Source organism: Hibiscus syriacus, unplaced genomic scaffold, assembly GCF_006381635.1.
Source record: "Hibiscus syriacus cultivar Baekdansim isolate YM2019G1 unplaced genomic scaffold, ASM638163v2 tig00110201_pilon, whole genome shotgun sequence".
Taxonomy (NCBI): Eukaryota; Viridiplantae; Streptophyta; class Magnoliopsida; order Malvales; family Malvaceae; genus Hibiscus; species Hibiscus syriacus.
The window spans coordinates 1884752-1907690 of record NW_024062624.1 but is presented as its reverse complement, the minus strand read 5'-3'; the positions used below and the strand labels follow the sequence as shown (position 1 = coordinate 1907690).

General features: G+C 36.2%; 3 protein-coding genes across 5 annotated transcripts; 2 read left to right on the top strand and 1 right to left on the bottom strand.

Moving 5' to 3' along the window:
* Nucleotides 1-645: 645 nt before the first annotated feature.
* Nucleotides 646-22713, bottom strand: LOC120218824 (tRNA A64-2'-O-ribosylphosphate transferase-like). 3 transcript variants are annotated; one of them, XM_039215723.1, is made up of 9 exons: nt 22693-22713; nt 16731-16737; nt 3096-3382; nt 2842-3002; nt 1968-2637; nt 1388-1488; nt 1187-1295; nt 1032-1091; nt 647-868 (listed from the first exon to the last, which is right to left on the bottom strand). In XM_039215723.1, exons 3-9 carry the CDS (start codon nt 3376-3378, stop codon nt 678-680), a joined length of 1575 nt encoding a protein of 524 aa, XP_039071654.1. In that variant the 5' UTR covers nt 3379-3382; nt 16731-16737; nt 22693-22713; the 3' UTR covers nt 647-677. The 3 variants fall into 3 exon arrangements, with proteins under 3 accessions (XP_039071655.1, XP_039071654.1, XP_039071656.1); XM_039215724.1 differs by lacking the exons at nt 16731-16737; nt 22693-22713 and having other exon boundaries at nt 646-868; nt 3096-3483; XM_039215725.1 differs by lacking the exons at nt 16731-16737; nt 22693-22713 and having other exon boundaries at nt 2842-2997; nt 3096-3218.
* LOC120218921 (receptor-like protein kinase HSL1) lies at nt 5779-8930 on the top strand. Its single transcript, XM_039215807.1, has 2 exons — nt 5779-8435; nt 8533-8930. The coding sequence occupies exons 1-2, from the start codon at nt 5837-5839 to the stop codon at nt 8928-8930; spliced, it is 2997 nt and encodes a 998-aa protein (XP_039071738.1). The 5' UTR covers nt 5779-5836.
* Nucleotides 11821-13692, top strand: LOC120218823 (protein DETOXIFICATION 51-like). Its single transcript, XM_039215722.1, has one exon. It carries the CDS (start codon nt 12075-12077, stop codon nt 13668-13670), a length of 1596 nt encoding a protein of 531 aa, XP_039071653.1. The 5' UTR covers nt 11821-12074; the 3' UTR covers nt 13671-13692.
* Nucleotides 22714-22939: the final 226 nt, after the last annotated feature.

Sequence of the window (22939 nt, the reverse complement as noted above, 5' to 3'; positions counted from 1 at the left end):
AAATTCAATTATAAAATTAATATAAGAACATACATATCCTCAATTAGAGGTGCACAAAAAATTCGAATATCCGATTTTGTGCAAAAAATATCCAAAACCGGATTTGAGAAAAATCGGTTTTTTTTAAACCGGATCTGATATTTTAAAACCGGATAGTATAACCGATTTAGGAAAAAATTAGACGACCTAATTTTTTACCGGATTAAAAACCGATTTGAAAAAAATAGGATAAAAAACTGATTTTTTATCCGGAAAAAAAATCCGATCTGGAGTTTAAAAAATTGGATAACCGAATTTTTTACCGGATTAAAAACCAATTTTTTTAAAAAACCGGTTTTTTTCAAACCGAAACCGGTTATACCAGTTACATCATCCGGCCCTCCAAACTGGTTATGATCCGAACTGGTTTTTTTATAAACCGATTTTTTGGCTTAGTGAAAAAACCGGATCGATTTTTATCTAATCCGGATCGAATTTAAATCCGGCTATGTGCATCTCTATCCTCAATCCATATCAAATTCATTCAGAATTCCGAGCACAATCAATGTCATCTCTAAATATAAAGATTAGTTAAATTAACATACGAATAAGTTGACAAGAGTGCAAAATTTAGTTTTCGCCAAAGATCTTTCTGCTCTACTGAGCGCTGTATTTGGATAATAATTCCCATCACCATTTCACAATAAAGAGGTGAAATGTCTCCAAACGCAGGTGGCTTTTCCGCTATTAAGAAAAGCGAAAACTTGTTTGAGGTTTCCCCTGGATGGCCGGGCTTTTATCGCAAATTTACAAATATATACAAGTTGTCGCCGCATCTCACATTTTGTGATACCGGTCTCGCCGAAGGATTTTCCACCGTCGAAAGAACCTAAAAAGGGAAAAGCGAAGCTTGAGAAACTATCCAACAAGTCGATAAAAGAAGCAAACTCATATAGCATCTTATCGGGGGGAAAGAGATTACATCTATTTTCTCAGGCATTAAGGATTCGATAAAAGTATGGTCACGGGAAGTTAGTCTTAAGATTGCATACCTTCATTGTCAAACAATGATATCAAGATTGCCAGACAAACGCATACACTGATATCTTCCCCTGAAAACAAATGCATGTTCAGTGCTATTAAATACCCGAAGATGGATGAGAAGATAAATGGTAGTTAAATTAGCAATATGGTACGTGAGGTTTACCATCGTGGCAACATATAAGAAGTTTACTTCCTTTTGTAAGATTTGAGTTTGCAAAGGTAACCGCAGAAGAAAGGTTATCAAACAAACAAAACCGGTCCATCTTCGAATTCTGGTCAGCAAAAGAAAGAGGAAGAGAGTAAGCAGGAAATGTAAAAAATTTATAATTAGCAAACTCATGTTTCAGTTTACTTGCACACATACCACAATAGGAAGAGACAGATATGCTTCAGCCTCTTGATGATGGACAGAGATTGACCATTGATCACAATTTAATATGCAATCAACGTTAGATGCATGTGCAGCTGCACAACATAATCAAAACAATGCATAAGGAACACGAAAATTACACAAAAAAACTACTACCTAATTGTCATAAATATAAAGGATCGCAAGAGAAACGAACAAGTAACAAATATATGGTTCTAAACATACACCACGACCACCATTGCCTCAACTTAGGCACACCTCCATCATCACGATCATTACATACAATCAATTCCTCCACTAGTCAAATAATTCAATGTTCTTATTTGTCTCACATAATCTCATATCGGGAGAAGACTAAAACAAGTGATTGAAATAAATTTATACGATAGGAAGACAGAATAAATCACCTATCCGTTTAATTTTAGTGTTTATGTGGGTATCTTCCACTGTTTCTTTTCACAAACTTAGTCAAAGGAGAAAATTAGCAGGTAGTGTCCACAATATAAAAGAAAAATAGAAAAATAAAATCTTAAAACAAAATTAAAGAAGCAATAGAATTGCTAATACATCATACCAACTTGAGATGCACCAATCGCAAGATTAGTAGATCCGAGCCAGAATATTCCACAATCTTTTTCGGAGGAGTTCATCGTGAGGCTAGAAAGATCTGAACACAATAGGGGCTCTAAACAAGGAAGATTAGGTGAGCTCCCAGAGACTGAGGGTTTGGCAGTGATCTGAGGAGCATTCTGTCCCCTTTGAGCTCGATATACTCTTCTATCCTTTTCAACTATATCAGCAACTTTCTGGTTACAAAAATCTGGTCCTGCGCTAATAAGATCATAAGCATGGCTCCAGAAGAGATTAGGAGACAAGCCCCTAGCCCAACTTTCTTCATCATCTCCAGCTCCTGGTATATAGTTCCAGCTAAACTCTGAGGTCATCCTGTGTTGAATTACTCCGCTCAAGGAAGAGGTGGAAACAAGAATTATCGGTGTGAAATCCCAAGAATCATAATCTGGCACTTCATTTATCCAGATGACAGTTCTCTGAGAAATCCATAAAGGCCGCAAAGGCTTCTTCAAGCACAATGCAAGCGATGCAATATCAGCTCCACTTGCTTCCAGGTCTTTGGTCCATCCTTCTAACCGGTCCTCGATTACTGCCTTCTCCGTATCGGAAACCCAAAGGGGAAGGTGCAATGAACAATCCCAATCAACAGAATTGCGCCATGTATCTGAATCCTACATAAAAATAAGCAAGTAAGAAGACACAAATTGAGGAAAATCGATAAATTGAGGCAGGGATGAGAAAATAGCAATTGATTTGGGTAATTATGAAAGGTAAAGAGCTTCAATTAACATTAAACACATTAAAAAAAAAGATTGAAAACGATGAAACTGGATAAAATTAAGAAACTTTGAACAGAGATCATTAGCAGCACTCACCCGCTCCACCAAAGATGAATCATCATTAGACAACTTGTTCAAATAATTAAAAATGGTGCGATTCAAAACACACGTCCAAATAGGTATAGTTTTGGACATACTATCAGGAAACCGCTTCCCCCTCCGCGTCGAATCAACTATAAAGCACCCTCCCTTCTGTCCTACCAATAAAAAGCAAAAAACAAAAGAAACCTAAAATTAAAAAAAAAAACGTTTCAAATAAAATAAAAAGAAAGAGAAAATGAGGATTTTACCAGCGAGAAGGGCGATGTGGAAGTTGAGACGGGAGGTATTGAAAGACCAATTATTGGTATGACCGTCGGTGGATTTAAAGTAACAAGTGGAGTAAAATTTGGGAGAATACCAGAGACCACAACGAAGGTTTGCGACGAGAGGGAGTTGAGGCCATAGCTGGGAGATTTCACCGACGAAGATTGAGTCGTCGTAAATTGATTTAAGTGCGTTGTAGAGAGTGTTGTCTTTGCGTTTTATCGTCCTTGATGCTCTGTATATGCTTAGCTTTGTATCATTTTCCATTGTTTAAGGTTCCGTCCGATTTAGTTTCTTTCTCTTCGGTGTTTTGAGGGGGCTTTGTAGGGTTTGGGGTTTTCAGACATAATAGGATTTCGTTATTTACATGTACTTTGGAGAGATCTTGGCTGATGCAATGCCAATTCCAACTGAAAACTAAGAATTATGAAACAATTGTAGTTTGGTTTGGGTTCCTTACCCATATTCGGAGCCAAGCCCAAACATAAGAATTTTCGACCGCTTATATTCGGCCTATTAAACACAATATTCAGATCATACTAATATCAAAACGATTGATCATCGGTCAATTTAAACATAGATTCGATCGTATCAGATATTAGATTTTTGGATGGCTTAGAAAATACACATTTTGAATTAATTCATATTTCTATTTTATTTTGAACCAACTCACATCTCTCTCAAAATTAAGAGAAAAATAATGACTCGAAATATTGTATCCATAAAAATTATATAAATGTATCGATGGGTAATATATTCTCGTATAATCTTATTGTAATTTATTATTGATTATAAAAAATTACTTTTTTTGATTTATGATTTTTCTTGCTTAAGATTTTTTTAATAGATATATGTATTATCATTTTGTAATCCTTTAATCTTCATTTTCTATGACAATCATATTATATAAATATTTAAGTCAATGTTTGAAATTTTATATCGACACCTCAAAGGCCATGGGTCAAGCCTTGAAAATGACATTTTATCCTAAATTGTAAACGTACCAGAAAATGAAACTATATATATATAATAAAATAAAAGTGGCACTCCAATTTTTTTTAACATAATATATATTCTCGCATTTTATTAAGGGAATATTCACCTTTTGTTGAGGGTGTTAAAGTGACACTCCATTTTTTTTAATTATATATTTGTTAAAAATAAAAGTAATACCAAAGTGGAGTTGGGACAACACCAAAATTTTGAAGGATAAGGTAAAGTGTGATCGGCTTATTTGATTTTTTTTCTCTCATTTCATTACAGTTTGGATGATCGTTTTAGATAGATTACTCACAAAGAATAGATTCACTCGATTTGGGATGGTCACAAATGATATGTGTTGTCTTTGTCAGGAATGAACCTAGAGGGGGTGAGTGGGGCTGATCGCTCCCTTAAAAGTTTTAAATTCCTATATATTTTAAATATTTTCTTTGATTTTATATTGAAAATATGTGTTCGCCCTTTCAAAATTTTATAAGTTTTCATATACTTAAAATTATATATATTCATTTATCCTAACATAAAACCATACGTCTGTCCCATATCTTTGTGGTGTTACTATGGAGTCAAGAAGTCATTTATTGTCTGAGGGCTCCTCCTCCAAGTGGAATAAGATAATAGCAGCCGAGAGGAGGACCATTCAAGTGGAATAAGTGGTGATTACTCCATTGTTTATTGATTGCATTATCATGATTGAACATCTTAAATTAAACAAAACAAGAACATTCCACTACAAATGGACCTTAAATTAATCCTCACGAATCTGTTCTCCGTTGATCTAATGCCAAAGTTCAAAAATCATATCCATCTCGTAAATCCTGTATCCACTATTTTACCTTTACATATTTAATTTCCGGTCATCGGCTAAGTCATTGATATAATAGAAAATAAAATTCGTTGATCTCGGATCTACATTTAACATCATGTCTAAGATTCAAGCATCAAAAAGAAAACCTCTTTCCCCGAAAATATGTTCTTAACTCAGAGCGCAAGTCGCGGTGTTTTGGTCTTAGTCAAAGTCTTGGCAATACTTTGGTTTTGATCTTCGTCCAAAAAGTAGCAAACTTTTTTCCGGGCTCTCTCTATCTTCCAGTTCCGGTCCCCAAGGCCAATATCAGCCTTTCCCCCACTTATTTAAACCCCTGCCCCATCAACGGATAATTATATCCTCGACGAGTCCGTTTTAACAACCATATTATACAATTTTTCCACACTGGTGTGATACTCATTTACATGTGAAAAGACAAAAAGACTGGAAAAAATTATTATCATCCATACAAACTTAAACAAAATTTTTCCGTTTTGGAAGGGTCATGACCAAGCAAAAGGAAGCAATGCCAATGAAACATCTGATGGATTCCCATAGGAAAGTAGTCTTTCTCGGTTTCACATTGGACTGTCGCTTTTAACCTGTCTTTCCACAGCGTATTCGTGGGGCATGGGTTGGGTGTTTAACCAGAAACACCTGATAAGGATTATTGTAATGTAAGTACTATAATTGGGTCAAGTTTGCATTTTTCCACATAAGTCACTTTCATTTAAATATATTATGTAATTTAATAGAATCAATTATTTACGATCCTTTTTCTATGCCTTAACCCCTAGACGTGTGTATAAATGTTCATCGCCTGAAGCTTTGGAAGCATAGGCGTTAAAGATTCTTCCTTTTTTTTCAAGTAGTCGAGCTTTGAAAACACAGCCCTTGCAGTATCTCGCCTTGCCCAAAATGTCAAAACCGACAGCCGCTTTCTTCAAAATACATTTCAACGCCGTTTTCCTTGTTTTCCTTCTTAGCCATGCAAGCTCCCAATTTCATGGAGCTCAGGAACAAGCCATATTAGTCAAACTAAAGCAGTATTGGCAAAACCCGTCGTCTATCAGCCACTGGATCCTGTCATCAAACTCCACCGACCATTGCAGCTGGCCTGAAGTCACTTGCCTTAACAACTCAGTCACCGAGTTAAACCTTCCCAACAAGAGCATCAGCGGTACAATCCCATCTCTCATTTGTGAGCTCCAGAACCTTACATCCATTGATCTTAATTACAACAACATCATGGGTGAATTTCCTAAAACTCTCTACAACTGTTCCAAACTTGAAAACTTGGACCTCTCTCAGAACTATTACATCGGCACCATCCCTGATGACATCGACAAACTAGGTCGGCTCCGGTACTTGAACCTTATGGTTAATAATTTTTCCGGTGAAGTTCCTGCCGCCATTGGCTCGTTGCAAGACCTAAGTACCCTGCTGCTTGTTAAAAACCAGTTCAATGGTTCTCTCCCACATGAAATTGGCAACTTGTCCAAGCTTGAAATTCTGGGATTAGCATATAATTCAGAATTGAAGCAGTCTAAGTTTCCTTCAAGTTTCAAAAACTTGACGAAGCTTAAGACTTTATGGATGTCTGGAACAAATTTAATTGGTGAAATCCCCGATTTCATTGCGGACATGACTGCTCTCGAGCAATTGGATTTATCTTGCAATAGACTAACGGGGGAAATCCCAAATGCTTTGTTCTTGTTGAAGAACTTGAAGGGGATACATCTTTTCGACAACAAGCTATTTGGAGAGATTCCCCAAGTGATTCGAGCTTCCAATCTGACTGCAATTGATCTTTCTCAAAACCACCTGACCGGAAGAATCCCGAGTGACGTCGGAAAACTCGAAAAGTTATCGAGTTTAGTTCTGTTTTACAATAAACTGTCGGGCGAAATTCCTGAAAGCATTGGACAAATCTCCACATTAGAAGACGTTAGATTGTTTGGCAACAGATTGTCAGGCACACTGCCTCAAGATTTTGGTCGATACTCGAAGCTCGAGATATTCGAGGTTTGTTCTAACAGGCTTACAGGGACGTTGCCTACGCATTTATGCGATAGAGGTAAGCTGCTTGGAGTTGTAGCTTGTGACAACAATCTTAAAGGAGAATTGCCAAGGTCACTTGGTAATTGTAATAGTTTATTAAGGGTCGACGTCAGCCGGAATGGTCTTACTGGGAGCATTCCCAGTGGACTATGGACATCTTTGAACTTATCAATGTTAATGATAAGTGACAACATGTTCACTGGTGAGCTTCCCCGAAAAGTGTCGGATAACCTCTCCCGACTCGAGATCAGTAACAACAGGTTTTCCGGAGAAATTCCCATTGAAGTAAAGCTATGGAGGAATCTTGATGTGTTTTATGCCAGCAACAATTTCTTCAATGGTACAATTCCTAGAGAATTAACAGCTCTTCCTTCTCTGTCAACTCTTTTGCTTGATCAAAACCAACTCCATGGTTCCCTTCCATCAGATATCATCTCATGGAAGTCACTCAGGACTCTAAACCTCAGCAAAAACCAACTTTCTGGACAAATTCCAGAGGCCATTGGTTTTTTACCGAACCTTAACCAATTGGATTTGTCTGGAAACCAATTCTCTGGCCAAATTCCTTCTCAACTTGGTCTTCTATGGTGTACTGACTTCAACCTTTCTTCCAATCGTCTCACGGGGAACATTCCGAAAGAGTTCGAAAATGGTGCGTATTCCAACAGCTTCCTAAACAACCCTGGTCTATGTGCCAGTACTGCAAAGGTAAAGCTACACATTTGTGGTTCACAAAGAAACTCAAACTTGAGTTATCCTCGAGATCTTATTTGGATTTCAAGTATAGCTGTTTTTGTACTGTGTTTGTTAGTTTCGTTCTTCGTCACTAAATTTTGTTGGAAGAGAAATCACGTATTAGATTCGAGATGGGAGCTCGTCGCATTCCAAATGGTAAATTTCACGACAAAGGACATTTTGTTGGGATTGAAAGATGAAAAAAACAAGATCGGAGCTGGGGGATCAGGAGAAGTATACCGTGTTGATATATCCGGCCACGGTGATTTCATTGCTGTTAAGCGGATTCGGAATAAGAAAAGGCCGGAGAGGGAATTGGAGGAGTTTCAAGCTGAAGTTATGACATTGAGCGGAATTAAGCATTCGAACATTGTGAAACTGATGTGCTGCATGTCAAGTGAGGATTCGAAACTTCTTGTTTACGAGTACATGGAAAATGGTAGCCTATACCTATGGTTGAATAAGCATCGAACATCAAGTATCATCTTGGATTGGCCCAAGAGATTCGGAATTGCAGTTGGGGCTGCACAAGGACTCTGCTACATGCACCATGATTGTTCTCCACCCATTATTCATCGAGATATGAAGTCGAGTAACATCCTCTTAGACTCCAAATTCAATGCGAAAATTGCCGATTTCGGTCTAGCTAAGATGTTGATCAAACAAGGAAAACCAGCAACAATATCCACTGTGGCTGGTTCGTTCGGCTACATTGCCCCTGGTGAGTTTTAGGGTTGCAGATATGTTTCAACATTGCATCCAATTCCACTGCCTTGACTTCTAGTTAAACATGATCTTTTATTTTGATCAAATTGTAGAATATGCTCACACAAGGACAATTGATGAGAAGATCGATGTTTATAGCTTTGGAGTAATACTTTTAGAGCTAACAACGGGACGGAAACCGAATCGTGGAGATGAACACAGATCACTTGCAGAATGGGCTCAACATTACTATGAAGAAGGCCACTCGATACTCGATGCATTAGATGGAGATGTGAAGGAAGCTTGTCACTTGAATCAAATGTGCAATGCCTTCAAACTCGGTCTTTATTGTACAAGAGCATTGCCTTCATTAAGACCTTCCATGAGAACGGTTCTGAAAATCTTACTCCAAAACTGTCATCCCCCTGATTACCGATGCAAGAATACTGAAAATGAATACCATGACTTGGATCATTTGCCTCAAAAGTTGACTTGTGCAATTAGTGTGTAGTTATTTGCCTTGTAATTATGTACACAATTGTACCTATTTATATATATATACACATTATTAAGGGTATATCATGTTAGGTTATAAATAATTGTATTTTATTTATTGTACCCAAAGACCCAAGTTTTTGGGCCAAAAGAGCCATACATAATTGAAGGAGTTCTTTACTTGCACCCTTTAGGTCAAAACTGGCCCAGAGGCCACTAGATGGAAGGGTTAGTTTGGGTTTTTTTTCCCTTTTTTTCTCAAAGCTGCTAAAAAAATCATGAAAGTTACCACGGAGTTTAGTTACAAATTTTCAGTTGAAATATATAAATTAAACTTTATATATTATTATGAATTAATAACTCAGTTATAACTGAATTATTATTGATACAATTTATATATTATTATGATTTAATATTTAAAGATATTGTATAATCATTTAACCGTCAATAATTTAATATAGGAGGAAAGATATCTCGAACTCGAAAGTTATAGGGTAAACTATCTTGAGACCACTAAAATATGGGGTTAGTTTTATTTAAATGATGAACAATACTTTTTATCAATTACATCATCAAATTTTTAATTTAATTTCAACTAAATTATTTACCGTTAATGGTTAACAAAGTTATTGATGTTGAAGTTAAGTAAATTTGTATAATACACATTTTATCTTTATTATTTACTTATTTTATTAATTTAATTCTAATTCTAATTTTAATTAAAATGATTTGATTTTCAATTCCTCTCAAACCTATTTTTATTTCCGTTAATTTTCATCAATAAGATAATTTTTATATAAAATTTTATCAATCATAAGTCAAGTATTGAGCTTAACTAAGTGGCTAGATATACCTATATTCAATTAACTATGTTCGAACTCCCTAATTTCATTTTTATTTCCTATAATTTTCACCAACGTGATAACATGCATGGAATATGTTGTCAACAATGAACCAAGAATTGAGCTTGGCATGCTGATTGCCTACTACCAAGTTTGGCATCCCACTTTTATAATTAAATTTAGGATCAAAATAATAAAATGTGAAAGCAATGAGGACCAAATATGTCATTATAACAAAAAGTGATTTGATTGAAATGAAATTGAAAGTTTAATAACTTAATTGATAAATTTATTGTTGAATGGGCAATATAAAACCAATCTCATAGTTTACTGGTCTGCGAGGTAGTTTACCCAAAATTATATAAGTTGATAATAGTTGGATAGACAAAAGGGTTAATGTATTTGTTCCCGTGACTAGAATTCATTATTTGCAAAAGTTTCACATGCAGATGAACAAGTGTTTTAATTATACATTATGCAGGACTAAAAACATGTCAAGTTGCTTGAATGCTTGATATTTATGGAGGCAAAGAGCAAGAGGGTTTCCCCACAGTTTGTTTAATATATATGAAGGGATGGGAAGGAACAGTGTAATTCAAGTGAGGAGGGGATTGAAATGGTCCAAAAACAAGAGCATCAGGAAACGTTAAACAAATGGAGAGCCCACAAAAACGGCACAGCACAATCCACAAAGGCGCTAGCTCCCGTAATAGAAACACAAGAAGTGGTGCAGCAAAGAAAAGGGCAGCAGGGTCCACCAGCCCGTGTCAGACTCAGAGGGTGGGAGTGCGTGTGGGTCATAAAGCTCGGCTGGCTGGATCCCCACTACCCTTCAAAACGACAACAACAGGCAATTAAAAACCCAACTCAAGATAAAAGAAAGAGAAACAAATGAAGTAAAAAGAAGGGAAGATACCATCTGTTTGGTAAATCCCAGCCATCTGTACTTTACTTATATATCAACCTGCCTTTATTTGCGTTTGCATGTGAAAACCCAGTTATTATCACCACCCATTATCAATCCATATCCCTTAACATTGATTAAAAACGTGACTCAGAGTAAAGGTAAACAATAGCAACGGCGCGTTTAGTTTAGGCAGTAAAATCGCAGATTTATTAGTTTATGTTTGATAAAAGGACGGGTCCTTGAACGGACTTTGGGTGCATGCATGCATGCATTCGCGCGGGGTCCAAAGATTTGGCAGAGAGATTTCATTTGTCCAATCAGAAAATAATGAAAACCTGCCAAGTCTAATTACCGGAGTCTGAGAGCTTTTTTTCCCACCTCTGTTTTGAGTTTCAGTTTTCGTCTTCGTTTTCCCTTTTGTTCATAGCTTAGCCTGCTCACTCTGTCTCTGCTCCACGGCCCTTTAAGGATGCCAGAAAGGCACAGAACCCAGTCCCTAACTGCACGTGTGACCTGTCACGTAATCTCTGTAATTTTTGTACTTTTTTAATTTTCCAATGTTCTACTCACTTTTTATTTCTTTTCTTTTATATATATATATATATATATATATATATTGAAAGTGTAGTATTTAATTTTAAAAAGGTAAACTAATAAGTATCATAAATGAATTTAAAAATTTTAGCATTTCAAAAATTAAATTCCCAAGTTGAAGTGCAACTCAGCTGGCATACCGCACCGGAAATGACTGGAATGTGTTTAAACTCATTTAATGTTCATACGAAGAACAACTCGTGGACTGAAGAATGTTATTAATCACAGTCATTAATTTTGATTATGGTCTTCACCTTGATAATACAAAAATTCAGCATTTTTATTGCAAAGAGAGAGTGTAGGTATTGAGTTAGAATTACCATACGTGAAAAGCTAAGCTGTAGTGAAAAAAAATACGTACGTAGTAGTGTATATCTTTACTATGGGAAGAGAAGCAGAAAATGAATTGCAAAATTGATAGGAGATGATTAAAAAATAATAATACTTCAACAAATTTAAATTTTGAGTGTTAAGTGGGATTTTTATTATTAAATGACAACCTTTTTATACGAAGACAAAAAAAAGAGAGAAAGGAAAAAGAAAATGAATTGTAAAAGAAAAACACAACCTCAACTCATCTATTAATATAACTATCTCGGTTGCAAATCAAACCATTCTATCTACATATCTTTCAACCGAAGCTTAGCATCCATACAAAGTTAAAGAGAGTTAAAGGAAAAGATTTTAGAAAAAAAGAGCTTCTACGAGAGTGCGTCTCAAGTGAGTTTGAAGCCCAAAACAACAAACGGGTTGGCTTCATCTTTGATTCTTCTTCTTCACCATCATCTTGCTTTACCTCGTTGTTGTCGTCGTCGTCATGTGTAATCAAAGCACCGCCGCTACCCTCCCAAACGTAACCGAGAAATCATCTCGATCCCACCTTTACTTCAATCTCTTACCACTTTCCGACTCCATAAAAGACCCTGAAAAGCAGCAGCTGCAACACGAAGGAAATAATGGATGCATATACCCTTCAATCTCAGAGACCGCATCAGAAGTTAAATCCCTCTTCAATCTAGCCTTCCCCATAGCCCTCACCGGTCTCATTCTCTATTCTCGTTCCATCATTTCCATGTTCTTCCTTGGCCATCTCGGGGATATCCAACTGGCCGCTGGCTCTTTAGCTATAGCCTTTGCAAACATCACGGGATACTCGGTTCTCTCTGGCCTTGCTTTAGGTATGGAACCACTTTGTTCCCAAGCCTTTGGTTCTCAAAGACCTAAGCTTCTGTCTTTAACCCTTCACCGCTACGTTGTTTTCCTCTTGTTCACTTCCATATTAATATCTTTCCTTTGGATAAGCATGTTTAACATTTTGGTATATTTTCATCAAGATCCTAATATCACCCACATAGGCCAGAGGTACTTGCTTTTTTCCCTCCCTGACCTTTTCACCAACTCCTTCATTCACCCAATCCGCATTTACCTTCGCGCTCAAGGCATCACCTTCCCGCTTACTTTAGCAACCTTCATCGCCACCGTCTTCCATTTACCCATCAACTTCTTACTCGTCTCCCGCTTCAACTTCGGCGTCACCGGGGTCGCAGCCTCCTCTTCCATCTCTAACTTCTTCGTCCTCATCTCCTTGGTTGTTTACATTTGGGCCTCGGGACTCCACGAACCCACATGGGAGAAGCCGAGTTTGGAGTGTTTAAGAGGATGGAAGCCGCTGCTCAAGCTAGCCGCGCCGAGCTGCGTTTCGGTTTGTTTGGAGTGGTGGTGGTATGAGATTATGATCGTTTTGTGTGGGCTTTTGGGGAACCCAAAGGCGTCGGTCGCTTCCATGGGGATATTGATTCAAACGACGTCGTTGATATATGTTTTCCCTTCTTCCCTGAGTCTCGCGGTTTCGACCCGTGTTGGAAACGAACTAGGTGCGAACCGTCCTAATAAAGCGAGATTATCCGCTGTGGTGGCGGTGCTCGTATCCGCCATGATGGGCCTATCAGCTTCGACGTTTGCTTCAGCGATGAGCGATAAGTGGGCCCGGATATTCTCTTCTGATCCCGAGATCTTACGGCTGACATCCATCGCCCTTCCCATCCTAGGGCTATGCGAGCTAGGGAACTGCCCGCAAACGGTGGGATGTGGGGTCCTGAGAGGGAGTGCACGTCCTTCCACCGCAGCTAAATTGAACCTCGCTGCGTTCTACCTGGTGGGCATGCCCGTAGCAGTTGGGCTCGGGTTCTATCATGGAGTCGGGTTTTCTGGGCTTTGGCTGGGCTTGTTTTCGGCGCAGGTGTGTTGCGCTTTGATTATGTTGTTTGCGGTGGGATCCACTGACTGGGACCTACAAGCTAAGAGCGCCCAGATGCTGACGTGTGTAGATACAAGGCTACCCGATGAGTGTGACAATAATAAGGGTGAAGAACATCAGCCGTTGATCTCCATTATGGTGATTTCGGCTGCTTAATTAACCCATGTTTAATTCGTAGAGGCTAATATGTATCTTCCATTTTTCTTAGTTTTTCACATTCTCATTTGTTTAGTTTGCGAACCTTCAATATAAATTTTTGTGAGGAGGTGAAACTACTTAGCTGCCTTTAAAATGATAAAAGTTTTGTTTGCAAAAGGATTGATCAGCATGAAGATAATTATGATGATATGGACGTAAAAACAATCCACGGGTACATGTTAAATGTGTCAAAGATCGAGACAAAGGCCCTTTGTGTTGAGCAGAGGGACACATGGTGCTAGCAAGATGAGGTGATGAATGCCAAAAACAAAGAAAGAGTTAAAGTTCGATTCCAACTAACATCATTTATTTTGTCCTCTATCTCTGCAGCTAATAGATTTAATTTGGAAGCTTTCCAAGCAGTTTTAGTCCCGTCTCTTGCCGCCGATATAAGGCGAGCAAACCCTTTATCCTTTGGCAATATATAAACTCTTATCTTTGGTTGAGAGAAATGAGTGTTGTCTATAATATGTGTTTAGATTTAGTTTCATTGAACACTTTTGGTGGGTGGTGGGAGAAAGGGAAAGGCCATTTATTTCCAAAAGGTGAGGTTACTATACGATGAGTAGTCAATTGTAATCTGTTTTCTCACTTGAAAGATGCAGCAATTCTGACTTCTTTTCTGATATTTTGAGTTATTCACCGACATAATAGTTATTAATTTACTTCTCTAATTAATTATATAAAATCTATTAATTTAATTTTATTAATAATATGTAGTGTATGATATAATTTATTTAAAATATAAATAGATCAATAAGATAATCAAATATACAGTAACAGAGATAATATCAAATCTCTCTCTCCATATATATATATATATATATATATATATATATATATATATATATATATATATATATATGCTATTAGAATGAAGGAAGTGTGATATGAGAGCATAACAAACTTACTACAATGGCAAAATAAATACTCATTATTTCATTAAAAATAACATAAAAAATTTAAATATAAAAAAATAAATAGATTAAATAGATAAAAAAAATATAAATGATAAAATAACATGAACTATAATAGATCACGAACTAGAACCATTTGATCCAAGACCAATGAATATTCTTTTAAAAAATTACAATATATCTGGTTACTATATTGAATATTTATCAATAATTATCTATTATTTTTTCATTAATTAAATAACATGTATTAAGTAATTTTTTTATAAAGTCTAAATATAATCTTAATTCTATTTTAAAACCCCAAAATTTTTCTAAAATCACCTTTCTCAACATGGTAGATTCATCAAAGGTAACATCCCTGCTGAATATTATTTTATTTGTTTCTGGACACCAAAGACGATAGCTTTTCACACCAGAGGTGATCCCCATAAAGATCGCCTTCTTTGCTCTTAGATCCATCTTTGACTCCTTAACATGGTAGTATGCAGTGGAACCAAACACATGTAAGGAATCATAATCTGTAGCAGGTTCTCCAAACCATTTCTCTAATGGTGTTTTACCACCAATAGCAGTCGATGGTAAGCGATTGACAAGAAGACAAGCATAGAACAAAGCCTCAGCCCAAAATTCTTTGCCTAACCCAGCATAAGATAACATACACTGAACCTTCTCCACTAATGTTCAGTTCATACGCTCTGCCACCCCATTCTGTTGTGGTGTATTTCTGACAGTGAAGTGCCTGACAATACCTTCTTCTTCACAGACTTTCAGAAATGGATCATTTTTGTACTCTCCACCATTGTTTGTACGGAGACGTTTGATTTTTTTGCCTGTTTGAGTCTCCACCATCTTTTTCCATTTAAGGAAAAATCCTAGCACCACATCATTTGTCTTCATTGTATACACCCAAACTCTCCGGGAAAAATCATCAACAAAGGTGACATAATAGTGTGTTCCTCCCAAAGAAGTTGTCTTGGAAGGCCCCCAAACATCTGAATGAACATAATCCAAAATACCTTTAGTATCATGGATTGCTGTTCCAAATTTCACCCTTGTCTTCTTCCCTTTGATGCAATGCTAAAAAAAACTAATTTGCAAGCCCGAGCACCCTTCAATAGTCCTTGATCTATCAGCAATTTCAAGGATTTTTCACCAACATGCCCCAAGCGCATATGCCATAACCTGGTTGCTTCTGACTCTTGTTCATCAGTAGAAGCTGCCACTACTGTTGTCCTAACAATTGTACTACCCAGAAGTAATACACATTGTTTCTTTTCCGGATTCCCTTCATTATCACTAGTGCACCAGAGATAATCCTCATAATCCCATCTTTTGCCCTCACTTCTAAACCTTTTGACTCTAGGGTTCCCACAAATGAGATTTCTTATTAAATCTGGTATATATTTGACACCTGTTAAGGTTTTGATTGATTCATTCTAATTCCTCAAGGGAATTGAACCAATCCCAAGTGTGTCAAGAGGGGGATTATTTGTTGCGTAGACAATTCCACTTTTTAGTTCTTTAGAATCAAAGAACCACTCTCTATTGGGGTCATATGGTGGCTACAAACTGAATCTAACAGCCATAAACTGGAACAGCTGGTTGATGGCGTAGCAGCGAATGCGAAATCTGAATTTGCATCATCATACTCGATCACATTTGATTCTGAGACAGTCTTTCCCCTTTCAGGTTTGCCTTTATTCTTTAGCCTGTGACATTCTTTCTCTCAGTGCCCTTTTTCTCGATAAAAGGTACATTCATCTTTGCTCAATCTGGACTTTGACTTCGATCTCCCTCTCTTTCCTTTATTCTAACTCTTCGAACGGCCTATAACAACAAGAGATTCTGCTTCGACACTTCTGTTTTCTTGTTTGTCCTTCTTTCTCAATTAATAACTATACAAGGCAATAGTTCTTCATTGAGAGACACAAGAGTTGTTTCAAGATACTCAAACTCATCAGGAAGTGATCCCATCGACATCATAGCTAGATCTTCATCTTCAAAAGTCACGTCCATATTCATCAGATCAGTCACCAACTGATTAAAGCTAATAATGTGATCATTCATAGTGGTACCTGGTACATAGTTGAAGCGGAACAAGCTCTTTTTCATGTAGAGCTTGTTCTGATTGCTTTTCTTCAAAAATCTCTCCTCCAGTGCTTTCCATAATTTACTTGCAGAAGTTTTCTTAAAAAAATGCATATTTCTGCTCTCTAGAAAGACACGGTCGAATAGTACCACATGTCAATCTATTGATCATCTTCTATTCTTTCTCCTCAACATCATTTGGTTTCTCTTCTTCAATAGCAATGTCTAGACCCTGCTGAAATAGAGCATCTAGAACCTCACTTTGCCACATGCCGAAATGATCGGTGCCGTAAAAAATCTCCACTACAAATTTAATATTTTTCACAACATTTCTTGCGGATGTTTTTGTGTCATCTGTCATTTCTGTTACAAATTCTATTTAATAGCTATCAATGTAGAATGTCAATTACCCCAAGGAAATTTTTTCTGATGTAGAAGATCAGCCTAAGCCGCAACCACAGAGCATACTAAAATAAACCAAGAGCTCTGATACTAATTGTTGTGAAATTCAGGTTAATTTCCACCAATAATAACAAATTCACCTTGAAAACTATTATCTAGATGACTAGTGTGAAAACTATTGTACTAAAAATCACCCCAAGATAGATTCCCACGAAAGATGAGGGGTAACAATGGTCCCTCTTAAAACACACTTTCCTTAGACAGAACTACCAAGACAAGTAATTTTAATAGGACAATAATTAACAACAACTATACCCGACAATAGCTATTAAATAGACATAAAAGAGAACACCAAAAATTAACGAGGTTCGGCCAAAATTATGCCTATGTCCTCGAACACTACTAAAATATTATTTTAGTAATAGAGGAAATATTACAAAGAGAGAAAGAGTACAAATAGCCTTTAATAGTAAAGAAGACTTATATTTGTGGGATGCTTAACTAAGGAGGGGGAGGGCTCTATTTATAACAAAAGAATTTCCCCTCCTCCTTATACACAATCAATGTGAGACTTTGCCAAAAAACCAACAATAATAAATCTAAAATTCACGACCTAATAAAATATAAGAGAACAAAAATAACAAATTAAATCTTAATCAAATACATGCGGAGGATGATATATGAAGTAATTTTTAGCTTAGAAAAAAAGAGCACATATGGGTGGAATAATATCATCATTGATTCCTCTTATTTCTAGCTAAAATGGGGAAAGTGTTTAATGAGCAAAAGCTTATCCATAGTTGATATCCATGCAATTATTTATATATAACACATATCATTATCAACAAATCACGATCATGTGATGAGTAACTGTGAAAATAGATTGCAATTAAGGAATCAAGTTGCAACACCAGTTTCCTTTCTAAAAGGGAAAAAAGGCAATATAGAAAGAGTTTTCCCCCCTGAGACGAGGGAAAGAAACACCAATTCCAATGGAAGTGAAAAAAAAAACAAAAGAGAGCGTTGTCGGGTAGTTGAAGTGGGCTGCTGCTTTTAATTTCAGGGTGCAGAGATTGCATCGGTGGGGGGTTCAGTATTTCACATCAATCTCCTTTGTTGTTTTCTTCATTTCTCACTTGTTCTTAATTTTGCCATGACAATGAGGAGCAGCAGAAACTTCATTTCTCTTCTATTTTTTTTAATATAATTACCCCACAGGATATCGATTTCCACCAAATTTAACTCTTCAATCATCTAATATTCTTCTCGTATTATTATTCAAATATTAAGGTTACAACAATCTTATCATTCCAATTCAATCTATACCTATATATTAACGCATGTGACTCTCTAGGAGGAGGTGGAAATTAATCAATTACTGGAAACAGCCATGGATGATGATTCATATTATATTATTCTCTCAATTTTATATTTGTTCTCATAATGCATATATTTTAACAAAGTCAACCTTCTTAAGCTTTATCATATCATTATAATTATTTGAACGTATTAAATTTTTACAATCATATTTTAATATGTATTGATAAAAATAATAAACATATATATATTAAAAATAAAACTCCCACTAACATGTATTGTTGCAACTGTCTTTCGGTTGGGCCCCAGAATTGTGCTTCGACTTGAAAAATGTGGATTGGAGTCGCCACCGATAATTTATTTAAAACAAATGGGTTGATCGGATACCATATTTCTTACCCGATCTGCGTCTTTCCAAAGATGTGTCGGGTTTGGGAGTCGGTTACGGTCAAGGAAGGATTAGCACCCTTGAACCGCCCTTTCGGTACTACGTAATTTCCAGTTGTCTTTAATTAAGAAATTGCAAGTTAAATTAAAAGGTAAAATTTGATCTGAATTACTTACCCTTAATGAGTTTATGAAAATACCCTTAAAAATAAGATGTTAAAAGAAAATAATAATAATAAAAGAAAGTAACAAAAACTAAAGAGTAAACCAAGGAAATAAATGAAACTAATAATAATGAACATAAAATAATTGGATGAAACAAAAACAAATTGAATAAAATAAAATAAATGAAGATAAAATATATATACAAAAAGAATAAAAAATGTAAAATGTTTTTTAAAAAAGAAAAATAATAATAAGAGCAAAAAAACTAAAAATATAATGAAAATAAATAAATAGTATAAATAAAATAATAAAAAATATACATATATAAAAATACAAAAATGTATGTATAATATAATAAAATACTAAATAGTAATAATAATAATAAATAAATGAAAAATAAATATACATATAATATTAACTAAAAAAATAGTAATCATAGAAATATAAAATAAAATGAAGTAAGAATATATATATATATAACGTTAAGAAAATATAATAAATAAGTAAATATAGATAAAAAATAATAATAATAATATATATATATATAATAGGAAAATAATATAATATAACGTAAAAAATGAAAAAAAAGAGAACTATAATAAATAAATAAAATATAATTATATATATATATATACACACATATAAATAATAAGGATTAAATTAAAATAAAAAATGAATTAGGGGTCAAAATTAAAATCTAATTGAAGAAAAAACGAATCTGCGTGTATTTAAAATCAGGGGGACCGAAATGGGCATTAACCCACTGTAGAGGCAAAACACACGGATCCACACGACCCTTTTATAAAAAATCCGAATAGTTTTTCAAAAAAACACAAGCCTCGGGGTCTAGATCTACAAAAATAGATCTCAAAAATGCCCCCGTTCATTGGCCAAAAACACTTCTCTTGGTTTTCTTTCGAATCAAAACACAGCAAGGGTAAGGAAAAATAACATGCGAAAGTATGAACTTTACCTTTCAAAATATAAATGCTTCGAAAAATGGCTACGAGTTGCTTGTAATTTTTTGCTTGGTATTTCGTATATCTCTTCCGAATGTGTTACAATAGTGAGTTACAATAACTATTTATAATGCTTGTGGATCCTATCTTTAGGAGTTTAAATAATAGTAAAACTCTATCCTATTTTTAGGAGTTTGAATCCTAGCAAAATTCTATCATATTTTTAGGAGTTTGAATCCTAGTAGGACGAAAAGGTGTGTTGACAGCTGCCCCTCTTTGCCTATAGTCGTGTAACGAGGATAGGGCAAAGATTAAAAGACACACTTTTCGTTCAGTGGAGTTGAAAATTGACTTTGATGTTTCAATAACTCCTTGTCGAATTGAGTTACGGATGACTCCTCCATCGTGAAGTCGAGTTCATCTTGAAATGATATGAAATTGAAGTCGTATTTCGGAATTTGAATCAGTACGTGGCTTCCCGTTTCCCTTCGGTCTTCTTCTCGGTTTAAAGACCTTGGATCGGATCGAACTCAAAAATCTTCATTGATAGATAGTTTTTTCTTGACTTAAGCTATGCTGATTGAAAATGGTTGCTTGTCACTCAGGTACGGCTAACCTAGATCCTCTTCTCGACTTGAAAACCTTGACTGCAACTGGAAAGTAGTGCAATTGATGTGTCATCGAGCTGAATGGAATCGAACTCGACAATTTTGATGGCAGATAACCCTTATAGTCTTGAGTTATACTGTAAATGATGTGCCTTGGAGCTGAGCATAGTCGATCTCGAAGGTCTTTGTTGACAGATAATCCTTCTTTGAGTTGGATATCCCTCGTCGTGAAGTTGAAATCCAATCTAAAGATAGATGATGCTTGTGTGCACGATTCCCTTCGTCGTGAAGTTGAAACAGCGGGTGGCCCCTTCGTCGTGAAGTTGAGCCTGAAATTGGACATCCTTCGTGGTGAAGTTAAAATCCAAGTAAGTAGCATTGTTCCGAGTCCAATATCCTCCGTCGTGAAGTTGAAATTGGCTCTGGAATCGGGAAATTGTTTGTTGACAACCAGCCGTCCCTTAGTTGTGAAGTTGAACTTGTGTTGTCTCGAGTCCAATATCCTTTGTTGTGAAGTTGAAATTGGCTCCAAAATTGGGAAATTGTTTGTTGACAACCAGCGGTCCCTTCATCGTGAAGTTGAACTTGCGTTGTCCCGAGTCCAATATCCTTCGCTGTGCAGTTGAAATTAGCTCTGAAATTGGGAAGTTGTTTGTTGACAACCAGCGGTCCCTTTGTCGTGAAGTTGAACTTGCGTTATCTGGAGTCCAATATCCTTCGTTGTGAAGTTGAAATTGGCTCTGAAATTGAGAAGTTGTTTGTTGACAACCAGCAGTCCCTTCGTCATGAAGTTGAACTTGCGTTGTCTGGAGTCCAATATCCTTCGCCGTGAAGTTGAAATTGGCTCTGAAATTGGGAAGTTCTTTATTGACAACCAGCGATTCCTTCGTCATGAAGTTGAACTTGCGTTGTCTTGAGTCCAATATCATTCGCTGTGAAGTTGAAATTGGCTCTGAAATTGGGAATTTGTTTATTGACAACCAGCGATCCCTTCGTCGTGAAGTTGAACTTGCATTGTCTGGAGTCCAATATCCTTCGTTGTGAAGTTGAAATTGACTCTGAAATTGAGAAGTTGTTTGTTGACAACCAGCGGTCCCTTCGTCGTGAAGTTGAACTTGCGTTGTCTTGAGTCCAATATCCTTCGTTGTGAAGTTGAAATTGGCTCTGAAAATGGGAAATTGTTTATTGACAACCAGCGGTCCCTTCGTCGTGAAGTTGAACTTGCGTTGTCTGGAGTCCAATATCCTTCGTTGTGAAGTTGAAATTGGCTCTGAAATTGAGAAGTTGTTTGTTGACAACCAGCGGTCCCTTCGTCGTGAAGTTGAACTTGTGTTGTCTGGAGTTCAATGTCCTTCGCTGTGAAGTTGAAATTGGCTCTGAATTTGGGAAGTTGTTTGTTGACAACCAGCCGTCCCTTCGTTGTGAAGTTGAACTTGTGTTGTCTCGAGTGGCACGATATCCTCTGTCGTGGAGTTAAAATCGTGGATAGCCACTTCGTTGTGAAGTTGAGCCTTGACTTGAATATAATTCGTCGTGAAGTTGAAATCCAAGTATTGTATGTTGCGGGTAGACACAATTCCCTTCGCCGTGAAGTTGAAACCGTAGAGACCCCTTTATTGTGAAGTTTGGCTTCGAGCTAGATATCCTTCGTCGTGAAGTTGAAATCTATTCTCGAGCAAATTGTGTTGTTTCGAGAGAAACTTTCAATCTGTTGAGTTGGTCGAAGTGTAGCTTCATGCTGCTGAGTTAAGCAACTAACATGAATCTTTAAAGGTGCTTTTGAATCGAGTATCCTTCGTCTTGAAGTTGAAACTTGACTCTAAAAGCTGCAAAAAAATTATGTATATGAAAAATGATAAATATGATGCTCTAAAATGTATGCATAAGATACATGTAACATGAATTGGTTATATTTTATCTCCTGAAAAAGGTCTGATAATTTGCATTAGGATGTTGAATCCCCAAATGATGCCCCGATATCCAAAAATTCCCCAATATTTGATGTTGAATCTCCAAAGATGCCCCAAATGTTCTTCATTTCTTGCTTCAGCATTGATTCTGAGCATGAGTTTTGTGTCTAAGAGTCACATGTCATTTACCAAAATCCACTCTAGAGAGACTGTCTTGTTTGAAAAAAATGTTTTTCTTTCTCTTTTATTTTCAAAGTTCTGAAAATATCAATAAAGAGTTTCGAAAAATGTTTAATCAAAAGTTTTGAAAATATTGTCTCTTTCACGGTTTTACAATTGAGACGAATCATAAAACTAGAGTTCATTGGATATCAAATGTTTAATTACAATGTTAATCCTTCAATAAATTATAGCTATTTGATACGTGCCAAGATCAAAGCTATCTTTGGGAAATGGTTAAGTAAGGAAAGGATA